The sequence below is a fragment of the Drosophila simulans genome, chromosome X (assembly GCF_016746395.2).
Source record: "Drosophila simulans strain w501 chromosome X, Prin_Dsim_3.1, whole genome shotgun sequence".
NCBI classification, from domain to species: domain Eukaryota; kingdom Metazoa; phylum Arthropoda; class Insecta; order Diptera; family Drosophilidae; genus Drosophila; species Drosophila simulans.
The window spans coordinates 17054377-17073831 of record NC_052525.2 but is presented as its reverse complement, the minus strand read 5'-3'; the positions used below and the strand labels follow the sequence as shown (position 1 = coordinate 17073831).

The 19455-nt window shown below is 40.0% G+C and overlaps 2 protein-coding genes across 6 annotated transcripts; both read right to left on the bottom strand.

Moving 5' to 3' along the window:
• Positions 1-55: 55 nt before the first annotated feature.
• Positions 56-18972, bottom strand: LOC6726283 (uncharacterized protein DDB_G0271670). Of its 3 annotated transcripts, none has more exons than XM_016172423.3 (7): positions 18932-18972; positions 10022-10123; positions 2653-2747; positions 2084-2594; positions 1478-2018; positions 1216-1395; positions 56-1138 (listed from the first exon to the last, which is right to left on the bottom strand). In XM_016172423.3, exons 3-7 carry the CDS (start codon positions 2702-2704, stop codon positions 1028-1030), a joined length of 1395 nt encoding a protein of 464 aa, XP_016039789.1. In that variant the 5' UTR covers positions 2705-2747; positions 10022-10123; positions 18932-18972; the 3' UTR covers positions 56-1027. The 3 variants fall into 3 exon arrangements, with proteins under 3 accessions (XP_016039789.1, XP_016039791.1, XP_016039790.1); XM_016172425.3 differs by having other exon boundaries at positions 56-1159; positions 1222-1395; XM_016172424.3 differs by having other exon boundaries at positions 1222-1395.
• Positions 7218-10217, bottom strand: LOC6726284. 3 transcript variants are annotated; one of them, XM_016172418.3, is made up of 4 exons: positions 10181-10217; positions 10022-10123; positions 8737-9205; positions 7218-8688 (listed from the first exon to the last, which is right to left on the bottom strand). In XM_016172418.3, exons 3-4 carry the CDS (start codon positions 8980-8982, stop codon positions 7639-7641), a joined length of 1296 nt encoding a protein of 431 aa, XP_016039792.1. In that variant the 5' UTR covers positions 8983-9205; positions 10022-10123; positions 10181-10217; the 3' UTR covers positions 7218-7638. The 3 variants fall into 3 exon arrangements, with proteins under 3 accessions (XP_016039792.1, XP_016039793.1, XP_016039796.1); XM_016172419.3 differs by having other exon boundaries at positions 8737-9168; XM_016172422.3 differs by lacking the exon at positions 10181-10217 and having other exon boundaries at positions 7218-8679; positions 8737-9168.
• Positions 18973-19455: the final 483 nt, after the last annotated feature.

The window sequence follows — 19455 nt, the reverse complement described above, 5'->3', positions numbered from 1 at the left end:
TGTACGAAGAATTTCCCAACAGTCTGGCCGCGCCAATTGATAACACTTTTTCGAATAATTTCAGTTTAGCATTTAATGATTAATGTACTATATCTGGGTTTTGTTTTTCGTTTAATATTTGCAACATTCGAACGGATAGTACAAGTACAAGTGGTGTATAAAAGTTCGATGAGCAAAATTGACAAGGATTGTGTGGCAGTAAACAGTTTTTCTTGTTCTTCGTTAGCTTATAATTCATTTTATATATTTGTGTATATTGAAACAATTTCTTGCAGCTTTGCCAGAATTTCAGTGATAATAATTCGTTTGTTCAAGATTTATAGAGCCATTTAAATTGTAACTGCAAGTTTTGTTTTTCCATCGAAAACTTAATGAATTAATTTAGGAATTAGATACGGCCTATTTTCCCAAAAATTCTAGCAAAACCGGTGTGGTTGTGTGATGTTTTCTTTTAATTGTTGTTTGCTTGCTTCGCTTTTAATACATTAATTACAGTGTAAAGTTGCTCTATAGGCTAAACTGGAAGGAATGATTGCATGTAATTGTTGGACACAAAGTTGGGAACTTAATAAATAGTGTTTTCTAAAATTAGACTTGGGTCGGGAAGGGCGATAAAATAGTCAACAATATAAATAAGGTTTAATAATTAACTAACAGATACGAGTACAATGGGCTGGTTTACAAAAATGGAGAGCGGGAATCGGGTTAGTGGGGAAGTTGTTAGGGAAAGGCTTTAACTAACAGCCAAGGCCAACAAAAACATTGCGCACTTAGGATCTACACGTACACTAAACATAATTTTGGTAGTTTTGGGCTTAAACTAGTTGCTCGTTTTGTTGCCTAACATTAGTAAATACATACACGCGCTTAAAAACTACGCTACTTAATGATTATGATGTCTGGTTGTCAAATCAGGAATGGAATTTAATTTCAAGAGCGAAACCAAACAGAATCGTAATCAAAATCGAACCAAAGTGGTAAAATAAATGATAGAGGGGGGTGGACTTCCAACGGGGAAGGCCGGAGATTAAAGCTTTGTATGTTTGACCGTATCCGTCCAGTAGTTCTGTATTGTCATCGCCTCCAGCGAATTGAGAAACGAGTCGTTGTCCAGGCTGTACATCTCATCCGAATTGTCCTGCAAAATCAAGAGAGAGAACTATTTAGTGCATAGGACATTCAAGCGCCACTGGCAATTGGTCAACGAATCCTTACACTCACCCGCATCGTGCTATCATCGATATAGACACTTGAGTCTGGTTCGCTGAGCGCCTGCGGTTTGTTCAGATACCGACGACGGTACAGGACGATCCCAATGGTGCCCACTGTGCAGCAGACGCCGAAGACAGTGAAGCAAATCGCCGAAATGGCACCCGCATCCAGGAAGTACGTTCGCTGGAAATTGAAAAAAAGCATGTTACTTTTGAAGCTAATTTTTCAAATAATATCGAATTCAGCGATGATTAGTTTCACCCACCTGAATGGCCAGTGCCTCGGATGAGATATTGCCCTCGTCTCCGACGCCTCCGTCGTAGAATCCGGATCCGGCCACGCTCCCCGCCACGCTGGGCGCCGCGGAGGCGGATCTGGTCAGAAGACTCTTCGTGTCGCCGGAGAAGTTGATGTAGCGATTGATGTGCTTATACTCCGCGGATAGAACCTTCGATTTTCGCGACCTATGCTCGCTTTCGGCACGCCTTAGTTCATCCTCCTTGTTGGCATTTTCCAGCGTGAATGGCGCCTTTTCGCCCTCGGCCGTGACAGCTGACCCTAAGCCACCAGTCGCACCCGCCAGCAGCTCATCGGATAGCCACTCCGTGTGGATCTTTGGCGTGGACGGCGTAGCCGCGGAGCCAGCTGGCGTCGAAGTGGATGCACTGCCTCCGGCTGGTGGTGTTATTGCAGCTGCCGGCGATGTTGCCAACACTTTCGCGGTGGTGGTTGTTGTGCTGGCCGGACTACTGCTGCTGATTGCAACAGGTTTTGTGGTGGTGCTACTGCTGCTGCTGCCATTTGTACTAAAGTTAAATATTTCCGATCAGTTCGAATTGTTTAATGCAGCTTATTTTGTTAGCAAACTCACCTAGTGCTACTGCTAAAATTCGTAAAGTTATTCAGCTGGTCGGAGGTGAAATCCGCCGATCGCTTGAACTCGAATTGAGCCAGCTCCTCGTTTGCTACAGCGTCCTCGATATCCGCATCCGCATCTGGATCTGCATCTGCCTCATCCTGTCCGCGCTCCTGATCGCGAATCTCATCCTGCTCCTGCTGGTCACGATCGTTGAGCGTCAGCTCCTCCTCCTCCACCACCTCATCCTCCTCCTGCAGCTCCACTGCCTGTTCAACATCATGGACCTGCGCCAATTCGGGGCTACCACCATAACTGGGGGTCACCACCGGCCGGGTGGTGGTGGGTCGGTGGGTCAGGTCCATGATGTTGCTCTGGGTGGCTGGGCCCCACATCTGGGTGACCGTCGTTTGGTAGAGCTTGGTGGTGCGCACGGGCTGCGGTTGGGATTGGGTATGCGGGCTGGAGGTGAGTGACTCCGCCTCCTGGCTGGGATATGTGTGGACATGGCTGGACAGCAAGTTAACTGCGAGAAATGTTAGTGACATCAATTTACTGATATATCCTTATTGTATTGCCCTTACCACTCAGGATCAGGGTTATCCAGAACCAGTGTGACCACCAGTAGAAAGTCATGATGCGTCCCGTTCTGTGATCTTGCGACGACTGCTCCCAAACGCTGGAAGAGATGAGGAGAAAGAGTGGGTAAGGATGAGTCAGTGGCTCGGCTTGGGGGAAACAATTGGCATTAAGTGTGTGAAGCTCGATGAAGTCATCGAAATCGCGTTTTCAAAAAAATACGTTTCATATTCTGAGAAACTGGTTTAGTCGCCTGTCGCCCCGGAGGAGTTGCCATTTTTGGGCATTTCTGGGTGCCCTCGATATCATCCCGCCTACACAGGAAAAAAATAATCCCTTCAGACGAAGCGAAGTTCCAGCATTTGGAAAACGATATTAACATATAAAACATTAAGCTCCCTTTGGCTGATATAACTATTAATAATTGTTGTTTAATGCTTTTTAATAATATTTCTGGTGCACAAACACCCCCACCAACCGAAGGTCAACGACTTGTGTGTTGTAAACAAAGGCCATCTTCAGTCGCATCTTCGAATGATTATTTTCAGCCAGCCCATCCCTTGTTTCTGTTTGTTAATTCCATTTCGAGTTTATGCCCACGCAAAAAAAAAATATAAAAAAAATATATAACCATCCTAAATGGCTCTGACTGTATGGGCCAACCACTTCGAGCCTCTCGTGCTGGCTCTTAATTGTTTTGCCGCTTTGTTCTGGCCAACTGGCAATACAAATAAAGCCAGGAAACTGGAAATGAATGGGTTCGAAGCAGCGATGCCCATTAAAGAAATAACAAACAAAGACTTTTTCGTTGAGCAGCAAAAATGAATACACTTTCGAAATATGTATTATATTTTTAATAAAAATCTAAAATTGAATTAAGTCCGCAGTCGAGTATACCCCATTAAACGCCAATTGCGTGGCAATGAAAAAATTAGCATTCCAACTTTGGGCGGCTGTGAAAATACAAAATTTAGTGGTAGCTGCTGGGTTTTTGTTGTTAATGTTTTCTCTTTTTTTGTATTTTGTTGCTGTTGTACACAAACTTTTGGCAATTCCAAGAGAGTCGAAAACCACAATTTGAAGCCCGGCCTAATTCGCATTTGTGAGGCACGTACATTTGCTTGTGCTAAAAAAAAGCGAAGCGAGAATTTGTTAAACTTATTATACCCATTTATTTGGGTTAATTGTCTTGTTTGAGCTGTGTTCTCCGGCCGATAAGATATGTGGTGGTGGAATATCCATCTAGACATGCTGGCGGCCGATGAAAGTGCACTTGCAACATTACGCATACGCCACTTGGCACACGGCAAGCTTGCCACCCAACTACGAACATACATACATGTACATGTACATAGTTGACATGACGGCATGGTGCGTTAAAGGTCACCAAATTCATTTGGCCGCCTGCTCCATGTTTTATGCTCCATGGCAATTCGCGGGGCTATAAAACAAAACAGCAATTGTTTAAAGCCCGCCGGTTTCATTGTAAACAAAGGCAGGCAAATGGAGAAGTTCTGCGAACCATAACGAATGACATCCATACCACACTCAGCCTCAGCTTCCAAGTTAAGGGGCATGTATGGTGTGGCATGGTGTGGTATGGTGTGGTATGGAATGCTATGCAAATCTCATCAGCATCGTTAAACAATTTGCCCAGCAGCAGGCGAAAAAAGAGATGCAACTCATATACAGTTCGGTTCAATAAAATAGCCACGTCTATTAAACTTATAGAAAATAAATTAAAGAGAGATTCAAACATTTTATACCACTAAAATACAATAATAAGTAACTAAGAAGTACCTTTTTATGAACAATTTTGGAAATAAATCCGAAACTTGCAAAACAGTGGTTTTAATGCTGTTTTTTAAACGAAATATCCACTAATTAATAAGATTTTTAAATGTCGTTTTAAGTTACTATTTTGTTTTGAACTTGGCTGTACCATGTCTGTGGGCCGCATTTTCGAATCGGACTCAAGGCCCTGTATGCAGACCATTTCATAATACCACAAAGGCAGACGCGAGCAAAGAAAACGTTGGAGAAAAACCAAATGCACTTTCATATGCCCGCAAAAGTGGAGCAAGTGCCTCCACATTGCAATTAAGCCCTGCCGCAAAGAAAACACGAAGGGAAACACACATGTTTGCCTTGTCGTTTCATCCGATACTCTTTTTCACTTAGCCATAAAATGCATATTTAAATGTTAATCAACATTCGCAGTCATAACTTAAATGCTTGTTAAGCTTATTCAACAGAATTTAAGTCGCTTGACTAGTGACCTGAATAGATTCAATCGCAAAAGCTAATAACCAACAACTGGAATTCATAATGGTACCAGTTCGACATCATTTATTAGACACCTAATTATATTGGTTTATCATATCTGGAATATCATTTTTATTTGGTCTAAAATAAAGTTCAATAATAATTTCACTATGTAATTGCTTAAGAGAAATTTATACAGGCGGTGTATAATTTTATAAATAATTCTAAATCCATTTTTTATGATTTTTCAGTCTTGACAAAACTGAAATACCCGATCGAAAGGAAAAACTAACACCTCAACGGCGGAGAACACAGCAAAAATTAAAGAAAATGAAAACAAGGCAGCCTTCAAGTGCAGGCGACAAAGGCGAAATTGAAATGGCAAAGTGCAATAATTATATGCAAGGGGGCGGGGCTAAAAAGGGGGCGGTGGGCGTCGCTGGAAAAGTGGGTGGGAAAGTTGACGCTCACTTTCTACTCGCGGCACGCAAAACTTAAAGCTGAATTCCCAGCCAATGATTATGTCTTCAGAGTTCCGAGAACAGTGCTGTATTACTTAAAAAAATCTCAATTAATTTAAGCAAAATTTAAGTTGATAATCGAAATTCCTGAATCTGATTTAATGTGAGAACTTGACTATTTTAGAATTTGAACAACTTTGAATAAATGGCGTAGTGTTAAGCTGACCTCATCCAATTTCGTTTTGAATGCCTGCCATTGTGCTTAAATAAATACATATTTATTAAAATTAGCAAACAATTGTTACTTTCGGCACAGTCGAAACCCATTTAACTGGTTGTCCCTGCAATTTTCCAGCATTTCACTTCTTTTCACCGCAAGGCTGTGGGCTTTCTTTGTCTGCGAAACAGTCTGCCCACTTATCTAACAAATAGCTTCATTTTTTGGTATGCAAATCGAAAGTGAAGGCTCCCTCACTTCGCAGAACAAAGTGAAATTTCATTTTCATGCGCCCAGCATACGAACAGATCGGAGTAAGTGTGCCAGTAACGTGCGTTTCGCAACTGCAAAACAATGGACAACTAGCCCCTAGTGTTTAGATCGCATGTATTTGTATACGACCTTTGATTTATTATAAAATAGTTCATATATATATTCAGCAAAGAAAGTGTAATTACTACGGAAGACGAGTCACTGAAACAAGCCACTCCTCGGTATTCTGAGCAGAAGCCATAGAAGCCATCTTGGCCATCTTTCCACAATAGAAGTCATCAACAGCATAAACAACACAACATTCTACGTCTCAAGGATCCGCGACTTACTCATTAAACATGCTGCTAAAGTCAAAATTCTAGCCAAAGAAGCAACAATCCTGCCCTTGATAACTATCCCAAACTTCAACATCACTGATCTGTTAATATCTTAAAGGCAAACATGACCAATTACCCTGGGTACCAATCGGTTAAAAAAACAAACGTGAACATAACCGATTATATCAAGCGCTTAAATTTCTGAACAAATTCAACCTATTCCATCTGGTGTAAACAAATAGCACATATCTGTAATCCCCAATCAATGTTAATCAGTGTATCATATTGCAACTACTTGTACATAATTCTAATTGTAATTGTTGTAAACTAATACCTAAGTAGATATTAAAGAAGTCCGGCTAAAGCTATAACTATTGTAGCATAGGTTTAAAACTATTGTCTACAATGTACAAATGAATAAATAAAATAAATATTTCACTAATGCTAATTATTATATCACCAAGAGGCAACGTAAGTCTTTGGCACAAATCTGATCTTTGTTCAGATCAGATATAGTTTTCTCCATGTTCAAGATTGCGCAACAAACTCTAACGATTACAGAGTAATTACAAAGATATGTAAATAAATACCCCTTCACAATTTAATTACCCTATTGCATTTACGCTAATGATTTTGATATCCAAACTACTTGAATAATTCACCGCGTTCAATGACCAACACGCTTTCTATAATAAATGGTTTGACAAGCTAATACACTAGCTTGTATATAAAGTCATATAAGTAAATGTAATTACATTAAGTGTATCAATCAATCGTAAGTGGTTTCATCAATTGCCTTTTCGCAGGTGTTATCAATATCTTTGATAAGATAACGAGCTTAGGCCAAAATTCTAATCATAATGGAAAAGGAAATCATACAGATGACAACTGCTATCTTAACACTTTATAAGGCAACTCATCTTATTTGATTTCTTATTTTACTTGGGCAACAAAACAAAAAAAAACGAACCCCTTTTGTTGCCATTGGTTTGGTAATAGTAGAAAACCAAACTGTCCGCCAAACAATCGACGCTGACTAGTTGATTTTTTCCTTTATTTCAATTGTTGGTTGTTGTAAGCTGGTCGATTTGTTCATTCACATCTTTTCGCATGTTTTTCACTTTCTTCCAACCGAGTTGGAAGTGAAATTTGATGTCATTTCTGTGTACATTCGAATGATATGGCATTTACATAAATTCTAGTCGAGGTAGTTCGGATGCGTACAATTTGTTTATCTTCGGTTGCATCATTACAAAAGATGGTTAAGTGTAATTGGCTTACAAATATATGGAAAATATTTGTAACATTACAAATGTTTATTAATACATAGATGCAAAATAAATCATTAGGATTACGGAATTGGTTTGTGTGTTACATTAGCAATTTTTTTCAAATGGTGTTGAGTGATGAAGAGATTTTTGAATGCTACCCTATTCCGATTTCCCTCCGGATTTTTTTTTACATCGTGTTGCCGTGGTTTGCGTTACGAGAGCAGCCGGCATTGGCGTCCTGGGGCTCACCGAACATAAATTGCGAAACATATTCCGGAATATACACCGGCCAGCGAGGATGCTGCTGCAATTCGGCCTGATAAGTTTCGCTAATCAATGGCGGATGATTTGGATTGGAACCTTGAGCCGGCCACGTTTGGTTACGCTTTGGCATGAAGCCTGACTGCTGGGACATCGGAAAACCAGTAGGAGGAAAGCCGTAAGCGGATGGCAGGCCCACTGTCGATTGAGCGTTGTAATAGGAATCGGGATTAGAGCCGAAATCGTACTCCGATTGGTAGCCATTAAATTGGAAATTCGGGGAATTTGAAGTGAAAGTCGTATCACCGTTCACGTTGCCCGGATAATTTTCGCGCAGATTGCGGATTACGGTCATGAAGGCCTCCTCCAATGGAACATCCTTCCGGCGAGAATTTGTGCCATCCGCAGTCGATTGAGCATGGCCCGACCTATCGGCACCCAAGACAGAGCCTCTCGGCGAAGAGTTGAGACCCGGCTGGGATTCCGTCTTCGGGGGCTCAGCTTTGTTGGAGCCATTGGCAGTGTCAATGGTTTCGCTGGCCTCCGGTGAATAAAACTCCGGATATGAGAAGAAATCATGGGCAATCTTCTTCAGATTCTGCATGCTGAATGGGTCAGCTGAAGATTCGCTAGTTCCGAAGAACCCCTGACTTTTAGCCGATTGACTGGGCCAAGTGAGCGTGGCGGATGATGAGCTGCTACCCGGCAACTCCTGACCTTCGCCCGAAACATTGTCATAGTACGATCCAGATTGATTGCCAGATGAGCCCTCCTTGGGTGGAGGACCGATCACTGCGGTAGGCCCGTCTTGCTTATTGGCCACAACGCTTGAATACAGCGGCTGCATCTGCTTGGAACGGCCCTTGTCCTGCTGATTGGGCTTCTCCTGCTTGGATGCTTCATTGCCATTGTGTTGCAACGATGGATTCTTGCGATTGCGCTGCATCTGCTGCTTGGTTGGATTAGGCTGAAAGTACTATTTTATGGGATAAGCCCGTCGTTTGCACTATACTTATTGCTTCACCTGTTTCACATTGTCCTCCGGCACCACGTGGTCTAGCCCCTGCACTGGCACCTTTCCAGCCGCATTCTTGCGCTGTTTCTTGGTATAGGCAGGGTTCGGTGGCATGATGGACTGCCTCATCGACGGCTGCTGGATAATTTTTGGTGGTTCCAAAATACACGCGGCCTTTGCTATGTTCTGATTTTGTGATTTGATCAAACGTTTGAGTTGCGCCTGTGACATTCTAGGAAATTTTTTGTGTGGCATTTTGATTGGAATTTTATGTTTTTTTCAAACGTTAGTGCGTGTAATCCGGAGGTATACGAAACTGAATAGAGCTCAGGCAATTCCAAATGACATTCGAGATGACAGGAGGCACTGCTTACTTGAAATTTGTTGGCAATTCGCTTTCTAGAACATGAGGTTAGGGTTCCCACTTTCGGCCAATCACAGCTAAGTTCATCGGCAAGTTAAAAAATACTGGATTTATCTAAACTTATTTAAACACTAAAATGAATTATGCAATACTAGATGAATATGTAGGTATGCAAACATTATACAGCACTGGATATATCTAACACTTAACCCAATTGTACAATACTAGATAAACAAGATAAGATGGACATAAACATACGAAGTACATGAAAAACTTATACAACACTGGATGTAAATCAAAACAAAAACAAACTTAACTTAATTTGGATTCAAAACACAGAATCAAATGGTGGATTATTTTAGGCCAAGCCATTGTTGAGTCTTAATAATATTATTAATTTATGACAATGTAAATTGATTTTCATTAACTCTAACAATTACATTTTTCTTATTTGAAACATTATTTGCTAGCCTAGAAAACAACCTATATATGTATGTAAGTATGTATGAATGTAACCGTATAGGGACATCATTTGAACCTTCTGTTTTCCACATCATCTTTAGATTGATGTTATCGCCCGATCTACTGTGAATATATCATCGTTTTACGCAACTTCCCCCCTGTGTTGTACACCCCCGGGCCCAACGAAATCCCTATGGCAACAATGGCAAATGCCCAGATGCCATTTCCATGGGCCCCCAAAGCCCAAGTTGCGTTTTCAGTTCACTCCGCATTTCGTCTTTTGGTTTTTGCTATTGTTTTGATGGAGGCTGCAATTGCAGTTGCAACTGCTGACTGGCAACCGGATATGGTCACGAAAATCTGAAATCTCATATCCATATGCGAGTGAGGCTCTTCTGCATATGATTTGCAGATTGCTGTTGGTTGTTTTCCCTTCCCGATTTCCCTTATTTTCCTAGCGTTACTCACAGTTGTAGTTGTTCCTACTTCGATTTCCTGTGTGTCGAGTTTTCCTTAGTATTCCGCCCTAGTGGATATATAATTTGTTTCCTTCTTGTACTCCAGATGCAACTGCAAGCAAATCAAGCAATAAAATTAAACATTTTTTAAGAAAGAAATGTATATTACTTTAAGGCCCGTTCCGAGGTATATTTATATAGTACTTTTCTAACAACTTTTCAAAATTTGATGTAAATTTCCAAGCTACTCAAGTTGATTAGTTCACTGGCACAATACTGACTTGAAGGACAATATCTAGATTACTCGGATCTCAAGATCTCTGCTCTGTTTTGGCTGCCCGCTGACTTGGACACACTCAGATGCGCTCCAGTGCCGATCCGGCTGGGTAAGCCCACCCGATCTTAGCCAGATATCGACCCCCAGCCCACTCCCTTTGAATCCCTCGGAACTGTGGTGTAATTCGACTCAGTTTTGGTTTTCCGCTTCTGGCTGGGTTTTTGGCCAATCAAAGCAAGACTTGCGCCTTGGCTTTTGGCTTATTAATTATAATTAATAATTGCGACCCACTGGGCTGAGTCAGAGATTATGTTTACGTTTTGGTATCACTCTATAAGTTTGCGATGCTTATGCAATGCGGTGCAATTAATTGCGATAAGAACGTGCTCGAGTGTAACGTAAACTACTCTGGGTTGGGTTCAGAACCCCTGCAAGTGACGTATGTGCTACAGCAGGGGGCAAATTACTACGAGACATATTACCTTATTTGACAAAATAACACTTTGAACTTTGGATATCACAATAGAAGTTAACTATAGCTATTAAATAATTTCAAATATAGAGGTGACCATATAATTGATTCGTTGTTATTTAGTCAGATTTATAGTTTTTAATAATAATACTTTATAAGCCAGTACACTTTTGCCCATTATTGTGCACATTATTCTGAAGGGCGCACCCATATGACGCGTTCGTGTTTCTTTGGTTCTGGCTGAGAAAGTGACAAACCAATTTCGTTGACCATGTTTGGAGTGGCGCTGCTTCTTATTCTGTTTTGGTTTCGGCTTCTAGGTTTGTTCTCCGTTTCCATTTCTGTTTTCGTCTCGTTTTCCATTTCCATGCGACGTGGTCGGAATGACCAAGTGGTGCTCCGCAATTGGGGTCAGCGGTTCGTGGGTTGGTTGTGGGTGCGCGATTAGCTGACACCGATTCCCGATGGTTGATAAGGCCAGTTGAGTTGGCCGCCCGACAGACTGGGCCAAGTCGAATTTAATCGCATTGATTTCGTTTAAGTGCACCCAAAACTATTTACCCCAACTCCCACAAGGGGGTTTGGTTTGACCTCAAAACGGGCTGCTTGACCAGCAAATACTAACCCTGTTTCCTGCCTATCTTGCCTTTATTAATTCATATTGGGTACTAGTTTGATCGCTTACTAAAACCCCTACTGAATAAACAATAACTGACCTTATTCACTGCCCGATATGATACCACCGCCATCTATTATTTACCATTCGTTGGCTTTTATTACTTACCAACTTATTCAGAACACTTACTAGCCAATAAGCATTAAAATACAGCGTTTTGTATTTGCAGTTTGTCCAAGTCAATTAGTAAATTAAACAAATGAAGACATTAATGCTATTAAAGAGTGTTAATCTTTCAATGTGCTTTATATGGCAGCCTTTCTCTTCACTTCTTCCACGTTTTTTCCACGTTTTGCTTCAATATTTAACAGTTTGTCATCTCTTGAATGATGATGATGATGGTCAAAATATTGCTACCATCGTTCGTTCAACTCGTTGCGGATTTGCAAATCTGGCTAAGAGCTGGCACGCCACATCCGAACATGCATACATATATATACATATTATTTTAACCATAATGATATGGCCAATTCCGATGTTTCACATGCGTCTGGCTTCAAGCTAACTATGTGCAAATGATCGGGCGCACAAAGGCGAAGAAACTATTTGCCAAATTTTTAATAACCATAATTAAGTGCTTAGAGCCGGCCAGGAAATTGCATAATTGTGGTTTCTGGCGGCTCCCCAACCCCCCTTCGCCACCAAAATCTTCCCCATTATGCAAATGCCTGCCTGGGTCTCGCCGCGTTCTATTCGCGAATAAATCACGTATACGGCACGTAAAAAGTGGCGAACAAAAAACTTTGACGTCAGCCGACCCGGCCCCTCATAATCACCCACCTCGCCCACCTTCCCCAGAATTTCCCCATTTCATATTGCGTCCTTTTCAGCGGTGTTTTGATATCAAGTCTATCACTTGAATCTGGAAAAAAGCACGTAACTGTCTTTAAATATTGAAACTTGCACGCTTATAAATTTTTTATGAAAAGAATAATCTTTCAGTATAAGGCACACAAACAGATATGAGTTCTGCTTAAAAATTAATTTATTTTAAATTGTTTTAAGCTCAAAGCATTTCAAACCAAATCATTTGGGTGGTAAGAACACACTAGAACACTTAAAATGTTTATCATAAAAACGAAATGAATAAATTTACATATAATTCTGATCTATAAGTTTTACTTTGTTTGCATCTCTCTCAACTGAATTCGGTTCTCATTCTAGGCTTAATTATTTTTTCCGGTGCTGAGGTTCTCAAGGTGACTATTTGTCCGCTGGGAAAACTTTCATTTCGACTAATGTTAATGACTTTCGGGGACTGCAAGAGGTCTTGGCATTGAAATCTGGTTATTGATGATTGCACGCGAGCCTCACATGTGTATAGATATATTCATAGACACCTATCTATACGTGCATATATCTAACGAATAATACATATAACGAAACCGAGCCAAAGCGATCCGAAAGCATTGCATCTCCACATGTCTGCCATTCAAATGGGCTCGGGGAAAACCTTTCCACTCGCTACCGTTTCAGACAATAGCTATATATGTTATATATACCCCCGATTTCCCGCAGTGCAGCCCACTTTTACTTTCGGCTAATTGCACTACTTGGCCAGCAGGCGGCGCCACTTTCCCAAAACGGCAGCATGCTCAAAATTAACAACAATATAATATGGATCTCTTAAAAAGCCATTTCCTTTTGTATGTGCAAACTGTAACGACTTAAGGGCGATGGAAAGGTTAACAAATTGATTGGACGGGATGACATAATGGCGATGGCTCCTTGTAATTAATTACAATTAATTGTGCTTAATCAATTTGCCATCTCATGTCTATCATGCAGTCATAATGCGTTACATGATTTTAAATATAGATAATTGGCGGAGGAGAGGCGATATAACACACAGTCCGATCATTAGAGTAAAGATACCTCAGTTCCTGTTTTTTTAGCGTCTTTACTCGTATGCAGTGTACACCTTTCGGTGTTTCCGATGCGGATATGAAGAGGGAATGACTGTTACTATAGGGTACAGGAAATATAACGAAACTCGTTAGTGTCTGCAGGAAAAATGAAGATTTTCCCATTGGAGATTAGTCCGCAATGCATAGAAGACTTTACTCCCTTCCCTTGAAAAGAATCCCTCATTTATGAGCGAATTTCATTAAAGATGACACATTCATGTGCCAGTTTGTTATTTATCCCAAGTCACTTTCCCAGTGACTCACTAAGTAAATACACCAAACCCCTTTAAAAACGTATTAAAAACGACGCTGAAGGTAACAATAATTCCGCAGTCCACTCATTTGCAAATTGCATCATCGCGGCGACAAAGAAAAACAGTTTTGGGTGACCTTTTTAATCATTGCTGAAATGCAGTCTACTTCATACATTTCAAGGATTTATTTTACCCCTTTGGAAAAAATAGAATATGAAAAACTCGGTCGGAAAATTAAGAAGTGCAGAGATATTTATCAAAGAAAAGTCGCTGGAGCGACAATTACTCGTTCCGCTTGTGACTGCATTTTAATGGGAGAAAATTTCAAAGTGTTGGGTGACTCGAAACTTTTTACGTAACGAAAACTTATACGAAATATATTATTTTCCATATTGATAACGTTAACATTTCAGATTGTTTCTTTACATTGCCATTTCTTTAAACAATTTGATATACTTTTCCAAATTGATTACGTGTGTGTGTGCGTGTTACACATTTAGTCGAATTTTTCTTTTAATTTTCTTGGCTGGGCTCCAGGCTTTTTAGGATGGGGGAAATTTATGGCACAACATCAAAGAGACGTTGGAAAAGCGAAATTAAAATATCACAGTGGGGTCTTTAACAGCCCGATTAAAGCCGGTGAAAATCTGAAATTGAAAATCTCTTATGCAACATTCCATCCATGGCAAAAGTGAAGGCTACAAAACCTTTTCCGCATTTATTTGCAGACCTGCAAAATCGGCTTTGTTGAGCCAGAAATTGGTGAGCCGAGGGGGAAAATAAATGGTCATAGAAGTCCAAATGCTAAATTGCTAAACGAAATGGGCGAGGGGAGCCTCTCGCTGCGCTAAACATCCGCTGCACAACGGGTCGTATGAGTAACGTCAATTGAATTGACAGTTTAACAACAAATTACACAACATCCAGGGCTCGGGGGTGGGTTTGGGATGCCCAGGGGCCAGACAATAGCTTAGGGGCCTCATTAAATGCCTAGAGTGGAAAACGTATGTGAGCTAATTATTTGTGCTACACAGAAACAGACAAATTTCATTATAACATTTTCCAAACTTATTTTTATGGCTCCTTGAGAATTAGATTAGTATTCAAACTAAATCTGTATTATTTAAAATTTTTCAACAATTATAAAAGCATTTCTATACAGTACACTCTAATTTTTCAATATAACTTTTCGAGTCGAACTTCATTTCGCGCTGTGTAAAATGTCCGCTCTATTTTGTAGTTGCATTTTTGCATGGGAACGGTGCTTTCGATCAGCTTTTGTTATCTAAAACTATGCTCCACTGTACTGCCCCGGAATGCGGCGACTATGACATCACAATTAAGTAGCATTTACCATATAGTATAGTATAATATTCGTATACCCACCCACTTGTTTCGCACTTGAATTGCCATCGTCGATGGATCGTGGCTGTTAAATAAATTAAAGCGCGATTTGCATAAATTTGTAATCGAATCGAGGTGACAAAGCGTGTAATTTATGCCGCACAATCAATAGCAGAGGGCCCTCGATGAAGACACCAAATCCCATTGTTGTCTCCATCCGCAAAAGGCGGTGAGAATATGGAAATAAAAATTCAATAAAAAAATATAAAAAAAAAAACGGCGACAATGAAATTTTTCAACTGCAACTGCAACGGCATTCGCATCTGAATATGCATCTCCATCTAAATATGTGTATGCATTTCAAGGCACCACCGTTCCCATAATGATGTTCATAAATTTTTTGGCATCCGAACTACAAGTCATTTGCGATCGCCTTCGTCATCGCTGGGCGAAAACCAAAAAGATATCGTCATTGACATTGTCTTCCCAACAAAAAGGAAACCCAAATATGTGTTAATACATATATATATCTCCGATCCGCTATAACAAAACAGTTAACAAGTTGTTAGGCAGGCCAATAAGAATATTAGAAGGGTGAGCACTACCATTAAAAATTACTTTTTTTTAAGCAAGATAATATTCCGCTTTAATTGACTATCTTACAACTTGGCATAATTTTGACAAATTTCCAAAGTTTTTACCTAGCAGATTGAAGAATCGCAACTTATATTCCGTAATTTGATACTACAAACTCTCTAGTTATTCCTCAAATAATTTGTATTATTCGGAGGCTTTATTTACGTCAATCTCTGTTTTTGTGGAATTATACAAATTGATTTCTGGCCATTTGGCACGTGCATTTGGATGCTGCCATTGCTGACACAATTTTCGAATTGGCTAAACATTTGTTCATGCCCCATTCAGCCCATTGTGCGTTCAATGGACTAAACTATCAACCATTGTGGCTGCATTTGCAATCCGTTGAATGCATAAGTTGTTTATATTATTTCTCGTTTTTTTTCCCCCGCCGATGTGAGATATGTTTTGTTGTATGGAAATCATCCATTATATGGTGGCATTTGGGTCATCGGGTAAACAGGCGACCTTGAAGCGATCGATCCTAGAGAAGCGGGAAGGTCAAAAGGCCCACGATCTTCGAGAAGATGCCAAGTTCAAAGTCGAGCCAATAAGGAAGTGTGAAGTAAACTACCGTACAAATATATACCACTAAGCAAATAATGGTTGGCATAATGAAAAAATAAAAAACGATACTCAAGTCCCAAGAGAGGTAAATATCGGGCGCAGCTGTTGAAGTCTTGAAATTGGAGACTTAAAGTGAAGCTTCCATCCTCGCCGCCGGCAACTTATGTACGTGCCCCATTGATCACTCAATGTTTAATCATGTTTCCGATCATTGTTTCTGGTCAATTATTTCGGTTTTCGTTAGCCCCAAACTCCCCTCGTCTGACATTGGCCTAAATTTGAATATGATTTCTGTGCTTAACTATTGGGCAGAATCAAAGGGCCAAAAAAGCGGGGGAAACCCAATTCGATGACTTCAACTATTGGATGTACATACATATGTAACGCTCTGCCACGCCTCGTAATGGAATTTTAAATTGAACTTTGTAAAATGCGCTTATGGCAGCCGCTCATTAAACGCATCCATACATACATGAGGAAGTTGCATCCACTGGCACGCTTCCCCCAACCATATAAACTGAATTCACCCCGCTTCTTTGCCCCCTTTCTCTTCCGCTCTTTCTAAACTCTACACATGGTAACAAAGAAACGGCTATTAAGAACGCTCTGCTGCACCTTTCCGACTTGAAGATACCTCTTAACAGCATAACTCCACAGAAAATATCTTAAAATACATTTTTTAAATTCTAAGTCTTTTTGTTTTTAGACTTAGAAATAAATAGAAAATGTCATTTAAAAAATTGAGTTTTTTTTAGCTGAAAATAGGATACTTCTACTTATAGAAAACTTTGCAGACACATCTACTTGCATCTCAAAATGAATGTCTCTATGCGCTATAGATCCTGAGATCCTAGTTTTGGTATAATTGTGTAGGGGTTTATCTGGCTAATACACCAATGCTCTCGAATTTTTACAGGTAATGAACGCAGCCACTGTAGCTATGGCCGTAAGATCCGCAGCTGATTCAGAGTCTGTTGATTCTACTTACTTAACGCATGGCCTCTATGCCCGGCCAGTCATAAACTGGTTTAACGACTTTAAGTTCTATAGACAAGCGTGGCGAAAGAGAGGGCTAGAGCCGTGTGGAAAGAGAGGGGCATAGATATAGGCAGGTAGGCAGTGGAGTCCAGCGAAACCAGCGAAAATGTTAATCAGCCAATTGAGACTGCACTTGGACTTGATAGCCAGCTCAAATGCACTTGATATATACGTATATAAATATGGCAAAAATATCGCTCGACTATATGAGTCATTCAGCTATGAGAAGCCTCCGATTAGATAAAGCCAAAACTGATAAAAATGAAAATAAATATACCTATATGGCATATATTGAGGAAAAGAAAGAGGCAAACAAAAGACAGTGAGGAATGGGTGAATGGCGGAGTATCAGAATCAGTGCATGGCAGCTGGCAAAGTGTAAATGATTTAATATACAGCCAGGCAATTGCCAATCCAGTTAGGAAAGGCATTAAAAAAAATTATACAAAAAACAGTATGCTGCCCGCTAACTGTAAAGAAAATAATAGCAAAACATCGGGCCAAGAGATAAAATCGCCATTACTATTAATATGGGGTCTTGCGATTATTGTTTCGACGCTTTTGCTACGGGGTTAACTCGCTTTATCATTGATCACTCAACACCAAAGTGCGGCCAACTACAGTGGATAGCGGCTAATAGATAATACCAGCCATTGCTACCATTGTTAGTACTCAATATAATGGAAAAGTAATTACACATAGCGTTGACTTAGTCGCTTCAAATATTTCTTATCACTTAATGCGTTATATGTGGCAATTTACTAGATTGCACACTTGTTTTGATTCAGCAGATATTACTCATGGTGGTCATTTAATTGAGAGGGATAAAAAATCATGCAACGAATTTTAAAAGTTTCGGAATCCAAGATAAGTCATTCGATGGGCAAAATTTGTGATTTACTTCGAAGTTCATTCTCTATTGGCATAACAAAATTTATATTTTGTAAACATATTTTATTTGTGAAATGATTTATACTTAACACAACAAAGAGTTACTAACTAAAACTATCAAAACTAATGAAAAGTTTTTTGATTTAAAAGAAGAATATTTATAACAGTTAAGCTTGAACTGTTGCATTGAAAATATCTGTATATAATCAATAGGAATCTGCTGATTGATAATAAAAAAAGGAAGGATTTAAAATTGGAACCAATTGGTGGCAATCAATTCGGGATTAGTAGATCAGGAACGAATGCGAAAATCGAAAACAATCGGGCACTTCAAAATGGCAATTAGCTTGGCCATTTGAAACGGGAAATGTTTTGTAAAACGAACGGTTAATGCAGGTGCAATTTACAGGGGGTAATCGCCTAATTACCGTTAGTCGTGCCTCACTGTATCTTCGTTTGTTTTGGGCTTCTAATTGGCAATTGGCAACTCGGGCTTTTTGGCCATGCTCGACTAACTAAGTGAGCCTCGTTTAACGGTCTTTTATTTATTTAGTTATTGCAGCTGCTTACTAAGTGAAAAAAGTCCAGTGAATATCAGTACCCTTTTCACACACACACACACACACATTCACATGGATTCAAAGGACCTGCAGCTTTTGTTGTTTCGACTTTTGCTTTATTTTATTGATTTTTAGCCAAGAATAAGAGGACAGGTTCAAAACACACAAACAAACACGCATACACCCGCACGCAGGAAAACACACCCCTGCTGGGTATGTGTATCCCTGAGCTACCAAAAATAAAAGGAAAAAGGAAACAAAATATAACCAGCCAATTGACTAGAAGACTTAAACAAACCTTTTTGGGTCGCAGCTTTCAAATTTGCGTGTAATTATGTTTATTTTTTTTTAGCAGTGATATTCCTTCAATTTACTGTTAGTAATGGCGCGCAAGTTGTTACCAACAACAACAACAATTGGACAACAACAGTGTTAGCCGCACGTCAAACACACTCACACACACAACACAATCACGTTAAAAAAATGAGATCGCGCGAGTAGACCGCTATTCCCCACGAAATCCACGAACGTTATGTTTGCAGCCGTCGACGGTCGTTGAAATATGTCCGAAAAATCCCCACCGTTAATTGGGGAGCCTTATAAAATACCAAGAATAACCAATCGTGAACAAATTTACCACAGACCCAAACCAACGTCTGCAATTCGAGCAATATTTAAAAGTGTAAACGGGCTAGAAGCGGATTAGCAAGGCAAATGTTACAATTGTTAAACTAGGCATGTAACTGGCCAAAGTAAATAAACGTTAAGAGGACTAAATTCAAGGCGGTGCACTTAAAATTGTAACAAAATACTAAGAAAATA

What these genes read in the sequence shown, in the direction of transcription:
- LOC6726283 (XM_016172425.3), bottom strand. Translation starts at nt 2,704, where the DNA reads ATGACTTTCTACTGGTGGTCACACTGGTTCTGGATAACCCTGATCCTG. An exon ending in GATAACCCTGATCCTGAGTG is followed by an intron (nt 2,595 to 2,652) that starts GTAAGGGCAATA and finishes CATTTCTCGCAG; the next exon opens with TTAACTTGCTGTCCAGCCAT. An exon ending in TCGATGATAGCACGATGCGG is followed by an intron (nt 1,160 to 1,221) that starts GTGAGTGTAAGG and finishes TGCACTAAATAG; the next exon opens with TTCTCTCTCTTGATTTTGCA.
- LOC6726284 (XM_016172418.3), bottom strand. Translation starts at nt 8,982, where the DNA reads ATGCCACACAAAAAATTTCCTAGAATGTCACAGGCGCAACTCAAACGT. An exon ending in CGGAGGACAATGTGAAACAG is followed by an intron (nt 8,689 to 8,736) that starts GTGAAGCAATAA and finishes CCCATAAAATAG; the next exon opens with TACTTTCAGCCTAATCCAAC.